This window comes from Dermatophagoides farinae, chromosome 6 (genome assembly GCF_024713945.1).
Source record: "Dermatophagoides farinae isolate YC_2012a chromosome 6, ASM2471394v1, whole genome shotgun sequence".
NCBI lineage: Eukaryota > Metazoa > Arthropoda > Arachnida > Sarcoptiformes > Pyroglyphidae > Dermatophagoides > Dermatophagoides farinae.
The window spans coordinates 7,197-26,793 of NC_134682.1; the positions used below are offsets into that span (position 1 = coordinate 7,197).

At 34.4% G+C, this 19,597-nt stretch overlaps 5 protein-coding genes across 8 annotated transcripts; all 5 read left to right on the top strand.

Annotated features, from left to right (window-relative positions):
* Positions 1-1,420: 1,420 nt before the first annotated feature.
* Positions 1,421-5,139, top strand: LOC142597590 (uncharacterized; the record flags this gene model as incomplete). Its single annotated transcript, XM_075731836.1, is given in 3 exon segments — positions 1,421-1,854; positions 1,856-1,984; positions 4,848-5,139. Coding segments are annotated over 3 exon segments (765 nt in total), but the record flags the coding sequence as incomplete, so codon positions are not given.
* A 5,202-nt stretch (positions 5,140-10,341) lies between these two features.
* On the top strand, positions 10,342-14,351 carry LOC124493543 (uncharacterized; the record flags this gene model as incomplete). Its single annotated transcript, XM_047056635.2, has 2 exons — positions 10,342-10,910; positions 13,751-14,351. Coding segments are annotated over 2 exons (771 nt in total), but the record flags the coding sequence as incomplete, so codon positions are not given.
* On the top strand, positions 11,690-13,477 carry LOC142597582 (uncharacterized). 3 transcript variants are annotated; one of them, XR_012832278.1, is made up of 7 exons: positions 11,690-11,827; positions 11,897-12,075; positions 12,140-12,280; positions 12,347-12,530; positions 12,592-12,661; positions 12,722-12,876; positions 12,943-13,477. XR_012832278.1 is itself a non-coding variant. In XM_075731765.1 (7 exons), the coding sequence occupies exons 1-3, from the start codon at positions 11,908-11,910 to the stop codon at positions 12,383-12,385; spliced, it is 348 nt and encodes a 115-aa protein (XP_075587880.1). In that variant the 5' UTR covers positions 11,706-11,907; the 3' UTR covers positions 12,386-12,530; positions 12,592-12,661; positions 12,722-12,876; positions 12,943-13,082; positions 13,141-13,477. The 3 variants fall into 3 exon arrangements, 2 of the variants coding, with proteins under 2 accessions (XP_075587880.1, XP_075587879.1); XM_075731765.1 differs by having other exon boundaries at positions 11,706-12,075; positions 12,943-13,082; positions 13,141-13,477; XM_075731764.1 differs by having other exon boundaries at positions 11,706-12,075.
* A 1,546-nt stretch (positions 14,352-15,897) lies between the features above and the next one.
* On the top strand, positions 15,898-16,590 carry LOC124493986 (mite group 2 allergen Der f 2). The gene is made up of 2 exons (XM_047057120.2): positions 15,898-16,356; positions 16,434-16,590. The coding sequence occupies exons 1-2, from the start codon at positions 15,976-15,978 to the stop codon at positions 16,518-16,520; spliced, it is 468 nt and encodes a 155-aa protein (XP_046913076.1). The 5' UTR covers positions 15,898-15,975; the 3' UTR covers positions 16,521-16,590.
* A 475-nt stretch (positions 16,591-17,065) lies between these two features.
* Positions 17,066-19,366, top strand: Pka-R1 (protein kinase, cAMP-dependent, regulatory subunit type 1). 2 transcript variants are annotated; one of them, XM_047057112.2, is made up of 5 exons: positions 17,066-17,669; positions 17,991-18,152; positions 18,212-18,412; positions 18,470-18,689; positions 18,757-19,366. In XM_047057112.2, the coding sequence occupies exons 1-5, from the start codon at positions 17,487-17,489 to the stop codon at positions 19,131-19,133; spliced, it is 1,143 nt and encodes a 380-aa protein (XP_046913068.1). In that variant the 5' UTR covers positions 17,066-17,486; the 3' UTR covers positions 19,134-19,366. The 2 variants fall into 2 exon arrangements, with proteins under 2 accessions (XP_046913068.1, XP_075587877.1); XM_075731762.1 differs by lacking the exon at positions 17,066-17,669 and having other exon boundaries at positions 18,022-18,152.
* The last annotated feature ends 231 nt before the right edge of the window (positions 19,367-19,597 follow it).

Below are 19,597 nucleotides of genomic sequence, written 5' to 3' on the forward strand. Positions count from 1 at the left end.
TAGAAGTCATACTTTTTGTTTCCATAAAAATCGATGATTAGAATATTGAAACATTGAAACAATAAAATTATTTTTTGAAGAATTTTTTCCCCCTACCACCATGTGTTGTAGCCTAGAGGATGAAGGACACGAGTTAAAGATAGCAATGGTTCAGAATCGAGAAAATAACAATCCAACCTAACACGATTTCAGAATAGGACACGAGTTAAAGATAGCAATGGTTCAAAACACATAAAAAAACAAAGTTTATTTTCAATTGTCGTGAAGACAATTGTAAGAAATCGAATTTATTGATATCAAACTCGGTGATGATGTTCACGTGCTCGTGTCAATTGATTGTCGACTCGGAACATTCGGTCTAAATGGGAGAGGGTGGAAATAGGTAGGAGCATGCGCAGCCAGTTGACTGCTACACAATATTAATATTTTTTTTAATTATCTTTATTGAAAGGCGGCAATGGCCACCAAAAATCAAAAGTTAATATAATTCACACGAATAAAAACATACACGAGATATGACAAAAATCACAGGCTTAGTATGATTAGAAAAACCCAGCCTTAAATATGTTCTGAGCCAGGAAATGGCTGACTCAAGGACACAACGTGACGAGCGTTCATAGATAACGCTACAGAATGAAAAAACTGTTGTTTAATTCAAGTTAGTATTATCAACAAATCAAAAAATACAAAAACTTTTGCCTTCTTTTGTGCCGGCGTTTCTTTTTCCAACTGATTGGAAAAAGACGTTGTTCAAAGCGACCAATGCTGCATTCGCGTTTAAAGAATTGACTACTTCGATTTTGATCATACGCGAAACAAGACAAGTGACCAATAAACCATAAAACTTTTTCCCGTTTCTGTATCGTAAGGGACTAAAGAAATCATTACTGACAGCTTCGAATGGACGAGTAAATGGTTCAAATGGAAATATGGATTCATCTGACCAAAGAATGTTGTCGAATAGATTTTGATTTTCTTCCTTCCAACCTAGCATAATAATCAAATTTAACTCAATTCAACCAATTCAATGCAATCTAACCTAGTGTAGCAGTCAACTGGCTGCGCACGCTCCTGCCTATTGCCACCTCTTCCTATTTCGACCGAGAATGTCGGTGAGAGAAACGAGCATGTTTCCAACCGAAAAATTCCGAGTCAGCATACAATTGAACACACACACACGAACACACACAGTGATTTCGTTTCCAATAAAATTCAAAATTCGATTCAAAACTTGTCGACATCACGACACTAGCATAATTTCAGAAAATTCCATTCGGCGATCACAATCTTCCGGAAACAATTGCTGAACAAAATGTGGCTTCCATGGCCGATAATTTAGTTCACGGACTTACTTGGTTGGATGTTGATTGAAAAAATCCCGAACTATTTTAACGTTGCTTTCCGATGATGACAATGATGTACGGCCACTGTTTTCCGTTCCGAATCTACAACCACTCCTGTTCGTATCGTATTTAACGCTTCTTATGGCCGAGAAGCTTCGCTCAATAGTGTGCTCTGGAAAGGTTCCGTTATTGGTTTGGATGTTTTTCCTCATTTAATTAGAATAAGATTATTCAAATATCTTTGCACCGCTGATCTGAGAAAAGCTTTTTTACAAATTTCGATTCATCCCGAACATCGTAAATATCTTCGTTTGTTGTGGAAAGAGAAGGATAATCAGATCAAGAAATACGAGATGACAGTTCTTCCTTTTGGTGTCATCTCTTCGCCAGCAATTCTTCCTCAAGTTGTGGATAAAATGGTTCAGACTATTGGTAATAATTCTTCTCGAAAAATGCTCACTGGTGTCACTTATATGGATGACCTGCTCATTGGTTCCAACGATATTGATGACGCGTCAATGTATTGTTGATGCTGAACGAACATTTAATTCTTCTGGTTTCGAGATCCACAAAATCTATTCTAATGCGTCGATTTCTGATGAAGCGTCTCCTGATAGTTCTGGACTATTGGGCCTGTCTTAGCTAAGCGTATTCTATTATCGATAATTGGCCGTATTTTCGATCCTTTAGGATTGATTGATCCCCTGAAGCTCCAATTACGTTTAGTTGTATTTTAATGCAGTAATAATAAACGGGCGAGATTAAAGCAATTCAAAACTGAACTGAGAAAGGCGTAAACGCCAATTGTTTAAGTAGCAGTAGAAATCAAATCTAATTATCGAACACCAATCTACTGTTTGTTTTTGTTTTTTTTTTTAAATTTTAATAAAACCCCTATACCTTTAATAATAGGGGTCATACAATGAAATTTATACGTTGAAAATAAATTTTATTGTATCAGCTTGTTAAATTGATTTTTGATTAATCATTGTATTTTTCATTTTGCATTTTTATTAATCAATTCATCCAATTCATCAAATTAATTAATTTAAATTTCAATATTATTATTAATAAATAATTTGAAACATAATTGTAAGTTGTAATTCTTTTGCTATTGACATGTTCAATGTTTTATTCCTTTCGTATTGAATTTTTTTTAAGTTTTTGGAAAAATGGACAAACTGGCAAATAATGACAAGCGATACATTGGTTGGATGTTGATTGAAAAAATCCCGCAGACTATTTTAACGTTGCCAAGAGCGCAAATGATCGACAATGATGTACGGCCACTGTTTTCCGTTCGGGGAATCTACAACCACTCCTGAAACGTATCGTATTTAACGCTTCTTGCATGGCCGAGAAGCTTCGCTCAATAGTGTGCACTGGAAAGGTTCCGTTATTGAATTATAGGATGTTCTTGATCATTTATTTTAGAATAAGATTATACAAATATCACATGCACCGCTGATCTGAGAAAGCGCTTTTCTACAAATTTCGATTCATCCCGAACATCGTACAATATCTGGAACGGGTTTGTTGTGGAAAGACAAATTCATAATCAGATCAAGTTAATACGAGATGACGTAGTTCTTCCTTTTGGTGTAAATCTCTTCGCCAGCAATTCTTCCTCAAGTTGTGGACAAAAATGGTTCAGTCTATTGGTAATAATGTCTTCTCGAATGAAATGCTCACTGGTGTCACTTATATGGATATATCCTGCTCATTATTTTAGCAACGATATTGGTGACTTGCAGTCACCGATCATCCATTGTTGATGCATGAACGAATTGTCAGAGAAATTCTGAATGAAATTCGAAGATCCACAAAATCTATTCTAATGCGTACGATTTTATCGATGAAGCGTAAACCAAAATCTATTCTGGACTATTGGGCCTGTCTTAGCTAAGCGTATTCTATTATCGATAATTGGCCGTATTTTCGATCCTTTAGGATTGATTGATCCCCTGAAGCTCCAATTACGTTTAGTTGTATTTTAATGCAGTAATAATAAACGGGCGAGATTAAAGCAATTCAAAACTAAACTGAGAAAGGCGTAAACGCCAATTGTTTAAGTAGCAGTAGAAATCAAATCTAATTATCGAACACCAATCTACTGTTTGTTTTTGTTTTTTTTTTAATTTTAATAAAACCCCTATACCTTTAATAATAGGGGTAAGAAAATAATAATAAAAAAATAAAATATTGTCGCAATGTCGACAAGTTAATGAATCGAATTTTGATTTTATTGAAAACGAAATCACTGTATGTGTTCGAGTGTCTGTGTTCAATTGTATGAGGACTCGGAATTTTCGGTTGGAAACATGCTCGTTTCTCTCACCGACATTCTCGGTCGAAATAGGAAGAGGTGGCAATAGGCAGGAGCGTGCGCAGCCAGTTGACTGCTACAATATATACAATTTACAGTGCATAAACAAGACAAACATCGCTAATGTTAGATCAATTATAAACAGTCCAGCCCGGTACAGGCGCTTCGCGCCTGCCCCAGACTGGCCCTGCGGGGCTGACTCCTGACATTACAATATAGCTGGATACCCGCAGGTGTGGCGGCTGCGCCGCCCCCCTGCTTGGTACCCAGCCAAAGGTATTGATTTCTTGAGGTCAATAGAGCTGGAATACCCGCAAGGGGTGGCGGCTGCGCCGCCCCCCTGCTTGGTATCCAGATCAAAGATATAAATCCTTGACGGTCAATATAACTGCAATACCCGCATGGTGGGGTCGAAAAGCGCCGCCCCCCTGCTTGGCATGAAAGCCAAAGGTGTCAATTTTAACGCTTCGTGCCAGACGGTGGATTTCTATGCACGGCGTTTTTGCTTCCGGCTTTCGGTTTGGTACCGCAGGGTCAGCCATGACTTATTGTATTGTACCTGACACCTTTGAAAATGAATACGTAAATCCAACATCAACTTATTGATCAAACAGCATACTTATTATTGTTCATCGATATCGATAAGAAAAAAGCCATACAGCTCAGCTTCAAGTTTTACTCACACAGGCACACAAAATGAAAATCACGTTTGTCACATGTATTATCACAATAATCAATTCGAAAAATTCGAATTCGAACTCTTTCTATGTTTTGCGTGATTGAATGACTAAGACCATAATATTGGATGCATAAAATATTGCAGCAACGTGTGCTGAGCTAGAACAATCGAATTTTGAGCTTTGTCAAAGCTACATACCACAGAATGCGTTTCTTTGAAAGCGACTTCTACTTCTGAGCTGGACGAACTGTTCAGCGGCATTCAAAAGTTTTCCCGCATGCTCAGACACACACACACACAACACACACTGAGTAGCTCATACAAATAGTTATGTTTGTACTGAAAATAAGCAAGGAATGGCCGGCTCAGCTTCAATTTACATGTTTACACACATCCTTAGCAATTCATCAAGTATAGTAGATGATAGATCAACAGTAACAATTTACTGTTTGTTGTTTTCTCGTATTGTTTCTAATGAATGGGATGCTCCCATCGATAGTGATTCTTCTCATGAATGGAATGATTCGATTTCTGAATGGTCAAATCTTCAACGAATAAAAATAGATCGCTTCATTTCTGATACTTCAACTTTACATTGCTCCAAAATTGAGCCAGTTGTCATCAATTTTTTATGGCAATTTTTGATTGTAATTGGGCTAATTGTCTGGTTACGATTGTATTTTTGTCGCCACCAACGTTGAACTTTTATCACAGAGTTCCAGACTTTATATCTGGCAGCCACTTCCGCTCTTTGTTGATTGCTTAAAGCGAATGCCATTGAATTTGAGAGTTTAAATTTGCATTGATCAAACCACCCGCACCACTACGTACCGGACATATTCAACATATCTTGGAATTGGAAAAGACTGGCCGACCAACCACCATGAACATTTTGAGCAAGCTGTCCCATCTGGGCCTGGCCTCGAATCATTATCATCATCATCACGAGAAAAAAAACCTCGTTTATTTTTTTTTATATATTTATTTTACTTTTTATTGTTATTTTCTTTTTCTTTTTCTTTTTCATTTTTTTTTTTTTTTAATTCAAGATAATAGTCCTGTTCCAGGATAATAATTGTATTTTATTGAAAATAATGACCGGCCATTGCCGGTCTTTTTCTGGATATAATAAAATTTCATTTCATTTTTTAAAAAAAAAAAAAAAAAAAAAAAAAAAAAACCTAACCTATTTCAAATTTTTATTTATTAGTTTATATTTTTTTTCTTTTATTTTATTCTTTGTTTTCTTTTTCATTTCTTATCATTGTATCGAATCCTTTATATGTTGAACCATTGTATTCGATTTTTTTTTTCATGATTGGCCAATGCCGATCTAGATCTTGAAAGAACAATAAATTAGTTTTTTTTTAAAAAAAAAAAAAAAAAAAAAACCTAACCTAACCTAACCTAACCTAACCTGGTTGGCCATTGCCGACCTACTTTTAAAGAAAGAAAAATAAAATTTATTTTTTAACCTAAAAAAAAAAAAAAACCTAACCTAACCTAACCTAACCTAAATTAATTTTAACCTAAAAAAAAAAAAAACCTAAACCTAACCTCCGGGACATCGCAAAACCATCACTCGCTTCGCTCGTGAGGTTTTGCTCGAAAGGCACTCCTCCAGGACATCGCAAAACCGTCACGAGCTTCGCTCGTGAGGTTTTGCTCGATTGTCCTCCCGGGAATTTGGCCACCGATAATCATTGTGTAAATATCCGAGCAGTTCTTTGCATTAATATCAAAAAACCAATGAATATTCACAAAACAATCGATTCCGGTAATAACTGATAAATATACCGCAAAACTATAGACATTATAGTGAGGTTTAAATAAACCTTAGATTTGGGAAGACAATTGGTGAGGTTTAAATAAACCTCAAATGTAGCAAAAAAAATGATACTGTAGCAAAAAAAAATTGATACTGTAGCAATTTAAAATGTAGCAAAAAAAATTGATACTGTAGCAATTTAAAATGTAGCAAAAAAATTGATACTGTAGCAATTTGAAATGTAGCAAAAAAAAAAATTTGATACAGTAGCAATTTGAAATGGATCAAAATTTTGATACTGTAGCAAAAAAAATTGATACAGTAATACAGTACAGAATAAAATTGATACAAAAATGATACTGTAGCAATTAAAAATGCTACAAAAACGCTACAATTGATTTAAAAAAATACTGTAGCAAAAAAAAAGATACTTTAGCAAATATAAAGATACATTACAACTGATACTTTTTAGCTACAATTTAAATTGATACAAAGTATCAAAATACCAAAAATTAAAAAATGGCTACAAATATTTTCAACAGATACTGTACCCATATAACAAATAAATATCATAGATTAAACGTTCTCACTCAAATTCACCAACAATAATTGTAATTTATTATTCTTTTTAGATTCGTTTATATAGTAATTTCAGAATTACAATTTGTTTTGTTTTACATCGGATGTTCAAATGCCACATTACCATTTTGGTAATTTGTGTCATTTGTTACAGTCATGACAGGATGTTTTACATTTATTAATGCCAAGTAACGTCTTATATGAATGGCGACCGAGGTGGTGTGGTTTCGAGTTTTATATATGTGTGTGGTGATTGGTGTTTATGTTTGGTGATTCTGATGATTGTTTTTTATGATGTGATTATAATTCAATTTTGATTTAATAAAAAATAAAATTATATTTTAAAAATATTCATATAATTTCTACAATTAAAATTCGATTTTGATGTGTTCACCACATCCTTTGATGATCGGATGTTTAATCGATCATTTCGATTTCCATTTTCGGTATTGTTATGATTTTACGAAATCATAACAATTCCCTGGCACCCATTTCTCAAATTAATAAAACACTGTATCAAGTAAAAGTATCCAAATAAAAATGTATCAAAAAATGTTACAAAACAATTGATACTGTAACGAATGAAAAAGATACATAAAAAACGATACAATGTATCAAAAAAAAGGTACAGAAACGTTGGCACAACGGTTGAGAAGGTGAACTTTATTAGTCAACTAATAAAAGGTTAAACAACAAGTGTGTCCTGTGTTTCGTGTCATGATTTATATACATGTCGTGTCCTTTGTGTGTGTGACATTAGTAGTAGTGGTGGTGTTGTGTAATGTGTGGTTTTTTTTAAATTTTAAAGGAGCATGACTCCTGATTTTATTTAAAATTATTAAAAAAATAATGAAAATATAAATACAAGAAAAAAAACAAAAATAAAAAATCTTACAATATTGATAAACATGTAAATAAAAGATGAAAGACTGAGAAAAGAGCTTTAAACGATAAATTTTAAGCATTTATTCATGTTACAAAAATGTAACTGCACTTTTGAACAAAATGAAAATTGTAAAAAAACACGTGAGTGTTGTTTTTTCTGTTTTTTTTCTTCTTTTTGTGTGACTTTTTCATTAATATTCAATTTACTGTGATGATCAAATGTTCTAAAAAAAAAAACATTAATAAAAAATAAAAAATAAAAGTTATCTTTAATTCGTTCTTCATTTTAATCTGTTGTGAATAAATTTTTTACAACATTCATTTCCCTTAAACGTTGGTGGATGAGGTAATAGAAATCGGAAAATTTATTTTTATTTATTAATTTTTCAATTGCGGAAATCAAGTGATCATTACTATTAATTTCGAAATTGTTCATAATATCTTCGAACATGGGACATGTGATGATATGGTTGTAATTTTGTTTAGAATCGCATTCTGGGCAATTCGGTGATATTCTAATTTTTTTTCTGTTATACAGGTACGCCCTTGAATTCTCTTGCACTCTTTCGAATTCTTCCATAAACGTTTCAATAGACTCCGACTCATCGTATCTATTCGGTCGTTCCACGTACTGTTGAGGATGCACAGTAAATTTTGATTGGAATGAACTCGATGTTGAAAAAGAAAATGAATTTTAATAAACAAAAGAAATTATGAAAAAATCAATTGTGTCTTGTGTGTATGTGACTCGAACGGCGTGAACATCGAATGTGTCACCATGTGTCTCGAATGTCTTTGTGTCTTTTTGAAAAAACCGTTGAGCGAGTGCTTATGTGTATCTTTGTACGAAAGGATTCAACGAGCCAATAGTGTGAGAAGCTTGCGCGCGACTTTTGAATTTCGTTGTGGAATCATTCATATATGACGATTCTTATCCGAATTATGCTGCAGAGGATGAACGATAACAAAATTACGTTTAGAAAAAATGGTTTTTATTAATAAATCATAAGGCTGCAGGCCTACATCCAAACTGAGGTTTTGCGAAGGACATGTCAGAGTGTCCTGATTGATTTCAGGGCCAATAGGGAGTTCCCTGTTGACCTGGAGGAGATCATGGACGATCTCTGAGTTTTTCATTGTTTATTTATTTGTTGTTAACATTTCCGATTATTATTGTTATGTTTCGACTTTGTTAGAAGTGAATAAATAAAATTTCTGTTAATTAATAAATCATTAAAATTAATTATAAATTTTAACACCAAATCAAAGTTTGAAACACGTGTATTTTAAGCAAGGCAAAATCATACAATGCCAATATAATAATTCATAGATATCGTTATTTAACAATATTTTTAACACGTACTATGTTGATTGGACGTTGAAACAGTATTAGTGCCCGTAGAAGTCATACTTCTTGTTTCCATAAAAATCGATGATTAGAATATTGAAACATTGAAACAATAAAATTATTTTTTGAAGAATTTTTTCCCCCTACCACCATGTGTTGTAGCCTAGAGCAGTGTTTCCCAACCTTTTTTTCTTCGCGTACCCCCGGGGGTTTTTTCTTTACAAAATTCTAGTACATACAAAGTTACCTTTTGCATATCCCACGAACCCCCAGGGGTTCGCGAACCACCGGTTGGGAATCACTGGCCTAGAGGATGAAGGACACGAGTTAAAGATAGCAATGGTTCAAAACACACAAAAAAACAAAGTTTATTTTCAATTGTCGTGAAGACAATTGTAAGAAATCAAATTTATTGATATCAAACTCGGTGATGATGTTCACGTGCTCTTGTCCTTTTGATTGTCGGTGTATGTGTGTGTGTGTGTCGACTCGGAACATTCGGTCTAAATGGGAGAGGGTGGAAATAGGCAGGAGCATGCGCAGCCAGTTGACTGCTACACAATATTAATATTTTTTTTAATTATCTTTATTGAAAGGCGGCAATGACCACCAAAAATCAAAAGTTAATATAATTCACACGAATAAAAACATACACGAGATATGACAAAAATCACAGGCTTAGTGTGATTAGAAAAACCCAGCCTTAAATATGTTCTGAGCCAGGAAATGGCTGACTCAAGGACACAACGTGACGAGCGTTCATAGATAACGCTACAGAATGAAAAAACTGTTGTTTAATTCAAGGTAGTATTATCAACAAATCAAAAAATACAAAAACTTTTGCCTTCTTTTGTGCCGGCGTTTCTTTTTCCAACTGATTGGAAAAAGACGTTGTTCAAAGCGACCAATGCTGCATTCGCGTTTAAAGAATTGACTACTTCGATTTTGATCATACGCGAAACAAGACAAGTGACCAATAAACCATAAAACTTTTTCCCGTTTCTGTATCGTAAGGGACTAAAGAAATCATTACTGACAGCTTCGAATGGACGAGTAAATGGTTCAAATGGAAATATGGATTCATCTGACCAAAGAATGTTGTCGAATAGATTTTGATTTTCTTCCTTCCAACCTAGCATAATAATCAAATTTAACTCAATTCAACCAATTCAATGCAATCTAACCTAGCATAATTTCAGAAAATTCCATTCGGCGATCACAATCTTCCGGAAAAAATTGCTGAACAAAATGTGGCTTCCATGGCCGATAATTCAGTGTATTTTTCAACACTTTATGAATGATGTGACGGGATAACCTGGTTTCTCTGGCTGCTTCACGGACTTACTTGGTTGGATGTTGATTGAAAAAATCCCGAACTATTTTAACGTTGCTTTCCGATGATGACAATGATGTACGGCCACTGTTTTCCGTTCCGAATCTACAACCACTCCTGTTCGTATCGTATTTAACGCTTCTTATGGCCGAGAAGCTTCGCTCAATAGTGTGCACTGGAAAGGTTCCGTTATTGGTTTGGATGTTCTTCCTCATTTAATTAGAATAAGATTATACAAATATCTTTGCACCGCTGATCTGAGAAAGGCTTTTCTACAAATTTCGATTCATCCCGAACATCGTAAATATCTTCGTTTGTTGTGGAAAGAAAAGGATAATCAGATCAAGAAATACGAGATGACAGTTCTTCCTTTTGGTGTCATCTCTTCGCCAGCAATTCTTCCTCAAGTTGTGGATAAAATGGTTCAGTCTATTGGTAATAATTCTTTTCGAAAAATGCTCACTGGTGTCACTTATATGGATGACCTGCTCATTGGTTCCAACGATATTGGTGACTTGCGTCAATGTATTGTTGATGCTGAACGAACAGCAATTAATTCTTCTGGTTTCGAGATCCACAAAATCTATTCTAATGCGTCGATTTATGATGAAGCGTCTCCTGATAGTTCTGGACTATTGGGCCTGTCTTAGCTAAGCGTATTCTATTATCGATAATTGGCCGTATTTTCGATCCTTTAGGATTGATTGATCCCCTGAAGCTCCAATTACGTTTAGTTGTATTTTAATGCAGTAATAATAAACGGGCGAGATTAAAGCAATTCAAAACTAAACTGAGAAAGGCGTAAACGCCAATTGTTTAAGTAGCAGTAGAAATCAAATCTAATTATCGAACACCAATCTACTGTTTGTTTTTGTTTTTTTTTTAATTTTAATAAAACCCCTATACCTTTAATAATACACTCACGCAAATCATACCACAGAAAATTTAAAGCAGTGGTACAGCGCTAAAGTAAAGAAGAAATGCCAGCGGCGCTCAGCATCCACGCACGTAATGAATTATACTTATAAAGTTACAATTATGAACTTGGAATGTGTAAACCAAATTTCGACTGTATCACTTTATGAATAGTCATTGATTTTATGAACAGGACAAAAATCAACTTTTTGAATTTAAATAAAGACATCGGTTGAAAAATTAAAAAAATTTTCTAAGTCAAAATCATTTTCAAAAAATTTTCTAAGTCCAAATCATTTTCAAAAAATTTTCTAAGTCAAAATCATTTTCAATAAAATTTTCTAAGTCAAAATCATTTTCAATAAAATTTTCTAAGTCAAAATCATTTTCAAAAAATTTTCTAAGTCAAAATCATTTTCAATAAAATTTTCTAAGTCAAAATCATTGTTAAAAAATTCGATTTTTTTCATTTTTTCATACAATGAAATTTATACGTTGAAAATAAATTTTATTGTATCAGCTTGTTAAATTGATTTTTGATTAATCATTGTATTTTTCATTTTGCATTTTTATTAATCAATTCATCCAATTCATCAAATTAATTAATTTAAATTTCAATATTATTATTAATAAATAATTTGAAACATAATTGTAAGTTGTAATTCTTTTGCTATTGACATGTTCAATGTTTTATTCCTTTCGTATTGAATTTTTTTTAAGTTTTTGGAAAAATGGACAAACTGGCAAATAATGACAAGCGATACATTCGCGAAAAGTTGACCAAAATAAGCGAGCAGATTATTTGCAAGAAGCCAAGAGCGCAAATAATCGCCGCTTATTCTCGGCTAATTAAAAGAATGCGGGGAATTGCCGAGAAAAATGAAACAATTTGTTTTGAGGTGTGTTGCAATATTGAAAAAAAAAATTAATTGTTGTATTGAAATATTGTATTTTGAATTATAGTATTGTCTTGATATTGATTTTTGGGAACGAATCAATAATCACATGATATTAATTTCCCAAAGCGATTTGCCCGAGTTTCATTTAATGAAACTGAAACAAGATCTGGAACGGGCTAATCGTTTAAAAACAAATTCAAAATCAGTAAGTTACTACTAAAATACGTAATTCAAACTAATTGTGTAAATTTTTTCGATAATTGTATTGTAGACAAAAAAAGTCGATTCGATCCAAATAATGTTTTGTTAAATGAAATGTATAAGTTTGATATATTCAATATATCTTTCTTTTTATTTTAGCAAAGGATGGATCAATTCCAGTCACCGATCATCCATTTCCCACACATAAAAAAATTGTCAGAGAAATTCTGAATGAAATTGGAACGTTTTTAGAAGTAATTGAATTGATTACAATTTTATCGATAAATATTAAACCAAAATCTATTATAAATATAGGCGAAAAACTTTGAAACGAATGATGGGTTGATATTTGCTATTGGTGATACTTGGAAAAATGATCATAAAAGTAATTTGGCTTTATAAATGATGTGGTAAATAATAATTTTTAATTTAATTATCTTCATAGTTGATCAACATAATCTGTGGCAATATGCCGAATCAACAAATAAAAATATCAAAAAAGAACTTAAGGAATTATCTCATAATAATTCTTTTATTTTTCAATTCAAAAATAATTGGATGATCAATTCGCCAATTCAAAAATAGGTGATTATCATGCAGGTAATTATATTCAAAAACCAAAAAACTTTCAATCTCTTTAACTTCGTGTTTATTTCATAATCATAGTTGAAAAAATCATCTTTTGGCATGAAATAGATTCTGATAAATTCTTAAATAAAAATCCATCACCAACAGAAATATCACAAACATCATCGTTGTCGGTTGTGGTAAATAATCTCAGTATTTCGTATAAAAATTATCAAAAAGTAATTTACAGTGCATAAAGAAGATTCTCATCGCTAATGTTAGATTTTTTTTAAACAGTCAAGTCCTTATGAAGAAAATGAACAAATTGAAGTGGCAATTAAAGCCTCATTACAAGATCACAATAATCACGATGACAATGATGACAATGATGATGATTGCCAAATTATTGAGAATGAATCAATGATGGAACAACAGCAACCGAAAAACGATAATTGGTGAAATTATTTAGGATCAGATGAAAGCAATAAAATGAAAATAGACATGCAATATCCGAATGGTAATAAAGAATAGATTATTTTCCATCGGATTTAAAACTAAAGAAAATCATTATAAATTATAATTTTATTTCTAACTTTGTTTTTTTATATCGAATAAAAATCAAATTATTATTGAATTATTGAATTTATGAATGGCAAATGAATAGTGGGCGGGATTATGTAGCGGTTAAAGCGCGGTTTTTTTCGTCGATTCAAACAGATAGTTCAAATAATTGCTACAAGATGGGTTTAAAAATTAACAACAACGAAAATCGTACAATTTACAATTTACATGATTACAAACAAACAAGCAATTAATCAATTATAAACAATGATAGATCAACAGTAACAATTTACTGTTTGTTGTTTTCTCGTATTGTTTCTAATGAATGGGATGCTCCCATCGATAGTGATTCTTCTCATGAATGGAATGATTCGATTTCTGAATGGTCAAATCTTCAACGAATAAAAATAGATCGCTTCATTTCTGATACTTCAACTTTACATTGCTCCAAAATTGAGCCAGTTGTCATCAATTTTTTATGGCAATTTTTGATTGTAATTGGGCTAATTGTCTGGTTACGATTGTATTTTTGTCGCCACCAACGTTGAACTTTTATCACAGAGTTCCAGACTTTATATCTGGCAGCCACTTCCGCTCTTTGTTGATTGCTTAAAGCGAATGCCATTGAATTTGAGAGTTTAAATTTTTGACCGGATTTAAAATTTTTACGTTCAAATGATTATAGAAGAGTTTTAAAAAAAGTTACTAACATCATCATCACACATTACATCAGCCAATGTTTGTGTAATTATTGATATTAGTCGTGTTAGGGGTTTTATTTTACTTTTTTATCATCATTATTATTATATATTGTTGCTGTTGTTGTTGTATTCGAATCTTATAGGAATTTTTTTATCATTGTTGTTGTTGTTGTTTTTATTTTATTAATTATTGTGCACTGTTAATCATCATCATCATATGTTCATCACAGTGATTTTTAATTGTATTTTTTTTAATAATATCATAATTTAATAATGTCGTAATAATATTGATAAATAAGTATATAAAATATAATACGGACACTTCCGTATTAATAAATAAGTAAGTAATTGAAAATGTAAAATTAAGATAATAACATGGACATATTGTGTCGCGATACAATTGATATTACAAATTGAAAAACGAAAGACGAATAAACGAAAACATAAATTCATAAATTCACAAATTCACAATGTCAAAAGTAACAAAAGGTTTATTTACGAGTTGATTTCACTCGCTGAACGATAATATTAAATTTTAGAATTTTAGAAATTACAACGTGGTTTTCTTAACATTAGTAATCTACTATTCTATGTCGCTTAACGATTTGTCGGTAACTGCGAGTTTTACACTCGCCAAGTGCTTGCACTGTGTACTTGCACTGTGTATTAACTTGGCATTTAATGCGGCGAAGCTGAGCCGGCCATCGTACTTATTTTCAGTACAAACCTAACTATTCGATACTTTTGGCTGGATACCAAGCAATAGAGCCGCCACACCTGCGGGTATCCAGCTCTATTGACCTCAAGGATTCATACCTTTGGCTCAATTTTTAATTTAACAATTGTGGAGAATCTTATACATTGTTTGTATTTGTATTGTAAATGACTTAGCACTTTTATGTTTCTTTTGTTTCTTTAATCTCGTTGTTCAGACAATGATAAGATGATGATATGTTATGAGATGAACAAAACAAAAATTAAAAAATTTCATTATCACAGGAAATAATATCACACACAATATATATTATATATCAAAATGAATTCGGCAAATAGACAAAAAAACACGTGCTTTTCACTGTGGATCAAACCATCACACACGAATGAGTCATAATTTACTCACATTCAATGTGAGCACATCCTTTTCTCATCATCGAGAAACAACTCAGAAGAGGTTCATTCATAAAATACGCACCATTCTTGCCACTAATGCCATCTATCGATCTTTCATAAAGTTTTGTAAAAATTGTTTTGTTTACATCCATTTGCTCAATTTTTGGCATGTTGAATCATGTTGAATCATCTTGATTCAACAAGATATTTGTATTTGTATCATCTTTTTTTTCTCACAAAACCAAGTAAGAAAACAAACCAAACTTTCATTTTTATTTAAATGTTCATTCATTTCACACAGCCATGCTTTTCTGATCAACAAAGCATCCTATCCAAATTGAACCATGAAACAATCATGATGATAATCTCCATATTGGATTCGAAAGAATGAAAAAACTCATGAATTTCAACGACAATGGGGGTTAGGCTGTTATGATGATATATCCCTACACAATTTAATAATGCAATTTCAAGTGTTGTCGTAAATTTGTTGGTTAATTTTGATTTCAAAACCAATCATCATCATTATCATTTGATCCGATTTCTCGATGTACCAGGAATCTGATCCAAGTTGTTGAGATGGCTGACCTTGAGCGGTTACCAATTTCACTTAAGTGGCAATCATCAATCATCAATAACCAATTTAAGCTAAGCACCAGTAAACAGACCACTTGATGGATTCTCAATATATAAACGATGCAATGTTGGCTGCTCCATAATCACTTTGGTTATACACAACAAACGCAAAACGCATACAACCATGAACCGATTCCTCATTGTTTGCATGGCATTGTTCTGCTTGGCGGCGGCAGTGCAGGCCGACGAAACCAACGTCCAGTACAAAGACTGTGGTCATAATGAAATCAAATCCTTCTTTGTGACCGGCGGCAACCCGAACCAGAAATCGTGTGTTATCCACAAACATAGCAAAAACCAACTGCGAATCAGCTTTGTGGCCAACGAAAACACCGGCAACAAGATCAACACCCGGTTCATCTGCAACCTGGGCGGCATTGAACTTGGTTGGCCAGGCATCGACGGAACTGACGCTTGCCAAGGCCACGGTCTTTCCTGTCCACTGACCAAAGGCCAGACCTACAATTACCACCTTGACTTTAATCTCGGCGACGATGTACCAACGGTGAGTTTATCCAGACAGTCAATTATGATGATAAATAAATGATTTATTTATCTTTATTATTATTACACTTCCCACAGGCTAACGTAACGGCCACAGTGCGATTGGAAAACGGACATGGTGGCGACTTGCTTTGCGGCAGAATGCACATTAGTCTTCAAAACTAATATATCCATGTTGATTGAATAAAATTTTATCCATTCTTTGTTCATTCATTAAACTATATAGAAAAGAAAATTGATTCAAAATAGCTGCAACAGGTAGTTGTCGTTTGAACGCTTCACTTTTTTGTTAGTGGTGGCAAATTTGAATTTACCTTGATGAGTTGTTGTTGGAAAAAGCAATGTTGCTTGAAGCTATTCATCATTTGTTTATATTCCACACACTTGTGTCTTGTATCTTGTTCTCCATCATTGATCAATGGCTCATCAATTGCCGGATAGAATGATTTAATCATTTTGATTTCATTTCAAATTTCAAACACAAAGCACAAGCCAAGGCCACAATCTACGACACATTGGTGACCATGACGAATGGATCGCCTGGATATATGTCAGTCGCCTACAGGAATGTGTGTGTGATAGCATTTCAATATATCCAATATAATAACGACGTAGCACACTGTGTGTGATGACGTAAATCTCTTAAATAGTAGTGGTTCGTAGTGGTACATCACACACACACAACATCACCAATGAGTTTGATACAGTGTTGTGTTGTGTTGTGTTGTGATGTGTTTATATGCAGTGCTCACCACAACACAAGCATTGACGACAAAAGACCTCTGTTTGACTTTTGATCGCTGTCTCCCAGTTTGTTTGTTTGTTTATCTGTATTCATTCATCAATCCCCATATATCCACATACATCTTTTTACCACTGTATCACTCCATCTTTTCATCAAATTCTGGTTTATCTATGTGCGTGTGTGTGTGTGTGCTGGTCATGGAACTTTAAATGTGTTGGCCACTTTTAATCGCTACACTGTTAATCACAATCGACACTCGACTTGAACGTGAATCTCGGTGAATCTTGGTGCATGTTTCCAGAAGAATTTTTGTGAAACTAAATTCCATTGGTGGGTGTGTCTGTGCGAGTGTGTGTGTGTAAGTGTGTTGGACACTTTGAGACGCGATGGCCACGAGCAACAACAACGGCGGTGAGGCTGACGAACAACAATCGTTGCGTGAATGCGAAGCCTACGTGCAGCGACACAACATCCAGCAAATACTCAAGGATTGCATCGTCCAGCTTTGCGTTAGTCGGCCCGAGAATCCGATCACATTCTTGAAGGAGTATTTTGCCTCCCTCGAACGAGTGAGTTTTATTGATATTGTCAGTTGGTATTTGTTATACACACATACAATTAGGACTTGTTTATGACCCATATCAAGTTGCACATGATAATGATATGATGTGATATGACACACATATTGTAGTTTTATGGCCAACCATTGACCATCAACAACAACAATCTAATTGTATTGCATTAGAAAAACACGCGTATGGTATGGTAGCATTCAAGTTGGCTCTCGTTCAACGCTAATTGCTCATTTTGATTTTCCATTCTATTTTGGCCCTAATTAATTTTCCTCTCTAATCATTCATTCATTCATTCATTCATCATCGAATATACAGGAAAATCAAATCAACTTGCAACATCAAAGAGCGCCAATGTCGCCCGACACTGAACGAGATGAGGATCTATCTCCGTTGCCAACGATAACTACGCGAACTCGTCGTGGCGGCGTTTCCGCCGAAACCTACAGCGAAGAGGATGCGACCAATTATGTGAAAAAGGTGAGCCAATTCTCTCAGCAATTGTCTCATTAATCAGCAAATGTCTCAATAATGGATAGGTCGTGCCAAAAGACGATAAAACAATGGCTTCCTTGTCAAAGACGGTGGAAAAAAACGTGCTCTTCCAGCACTTGGACGGCAACCAGCGAACCGATGTGTTCAATGCAATGTTCCCGGTGCATCATAAAGCGGGCGAATACATCATGCGACAAGGTGATGAAGGCGACAACTTTTACATCATTGACGAAGGCACCGTCGAGGTAATCATTTTTGCATAACAGCTCTTTCAATTCAATTCACAATCTATTTAATACCAGGTGTACGTCAACGATCAGTTGGTGACCACCGTATCGGAAGGCGGCAGTTTTGGCGAACTAGCCCTTATCTATGGAACACCCCGTGCTGCCACAATCCAGGCCAAAACCGACGTGAAACTGTGGGCCATTGATCGCGACACGTACAGACGCATTCTGATGGGTCAATTTATCAAAAAACGCAAAATGTATGAAGAATTCCTTTCCAAGGTCAAAATTCTGGGTAAGTTCATCATTATATCTGTATGTGTATATGTTTCAATCAACAACAATCACTCACACACACACAGAGAGCCTCGATTACTACGAAAGGTTGACCGTGGCCGACGCTTTGACACCAGTGGAATTTGCCGACGGCGACATTATCACCAAACAAGGCGAAACCGGTGATGAATTCTACATCATTGAAGAGGGAACGGCCGTCGTGTTGCAACGGCGATCGCCTGACGCTCCAGAGGAGGAAGTGGGAAGACTGGGCCGATCAGATTACTTTGGCGAAATCGCTCTCATCTTTAACCGACCTCGTGCGGCAACGGTCAAAGCACAGGGCCCGTTGAAATGTTTGAAACTGGACCGCGATTGCTTCGAGCGACTACTTGGCCCCTGTGTCGACATCCTGAAACGCAACCTGGAAAACTACAATTCGCTCATCTCGTTGTCTGTATAACGTACATTGGCAATTCTTGTATCATATTTCAACACACGGAATATTCTTATACCAATGTCACACACTATCTGTAGTCCCAACAACACTGCTATTTCGCACACAGACACACTTACACACACACACAACCAACACTCACATACAACTCGGTGACATTGGAGTGTAAACTAACCAATGACTAATTGAATAATTGAATTATTGAATTAAATCGAATTAAATTAAATTAAATGATTAAATGATGGTGATGATGAATAGATCAACATAGTTCAACAACATTTATGAATGGACCAAAAAAACTGCTACATTTTGTGTGTATGACACTGACTGGATTCAAACAAAGGATCCACTTGTGAGCAGCCACAGTTGTCCGAATGCAATCGCCACGACTTGTTTTCATGCAGCTAGTACAACAGAAAACCAACACATCATACCAAGTGTGCACGCTTTTTGGCATACCAAAAGCCGAT

Bases quoted from the DNA above. Each gene is read 5' to 3' on its own strand.
- LOC142597582 (XM_075731764.1), top strand. From the start codon at position 11,908: ATGGACAAACTGGCAAATAATGACAAGCGATACATTCGCGAAAAGTTG. The intron at 12,076-12,139 runs GTGTGTTGCAAT...TTTGAATTATAG, and splicing joins ATGAAACAATTTGTTTTGAG to TATTGTCTTGATATTGATTT. The intron at 12,281-12,346 runs GTAAGTTACTAC...ATTGTATTGTAG, and splicing joins TAAAAACAAATTCAAAATCA to ACAAAAAAAGTCGATTCGAT.
- LOC124493986 (XM_047057120.2), top strand. From the start codon at position 15,976: ATGAACCGATTCCTCATTGTTTGCATGGCATTGTTCTGCTTGGCGGCG. The intron at 16,357-16,433 runs GTGAGTTTATCC...CACTTCCCACAG, and splicing joins TCGGCGACGATGTACCAACG to GCTAACGTAACGGCCACAGT.
- Pka-R1 (XM_047057112.2), top strand. From the start codon at position 17,487: ATGGCCACGAGCAACAACAACGGCGGTGAGGCTGACGAACAACAATCG. The intron at 18,413-18,469 runs GTAATCATTTTT...ATTTAATACCAG, and splicing joins TTGACGAAGGCACCGTCGAG to GTGTACGTCAACGATCAGTT. The intron at 18,690-18,756 runs GTAAGTTCATCA...ACACACACACAG, and splicing joins TTCCAAGGTCAAAATTCTGG to AGAGCCTCGATTACTACGAA.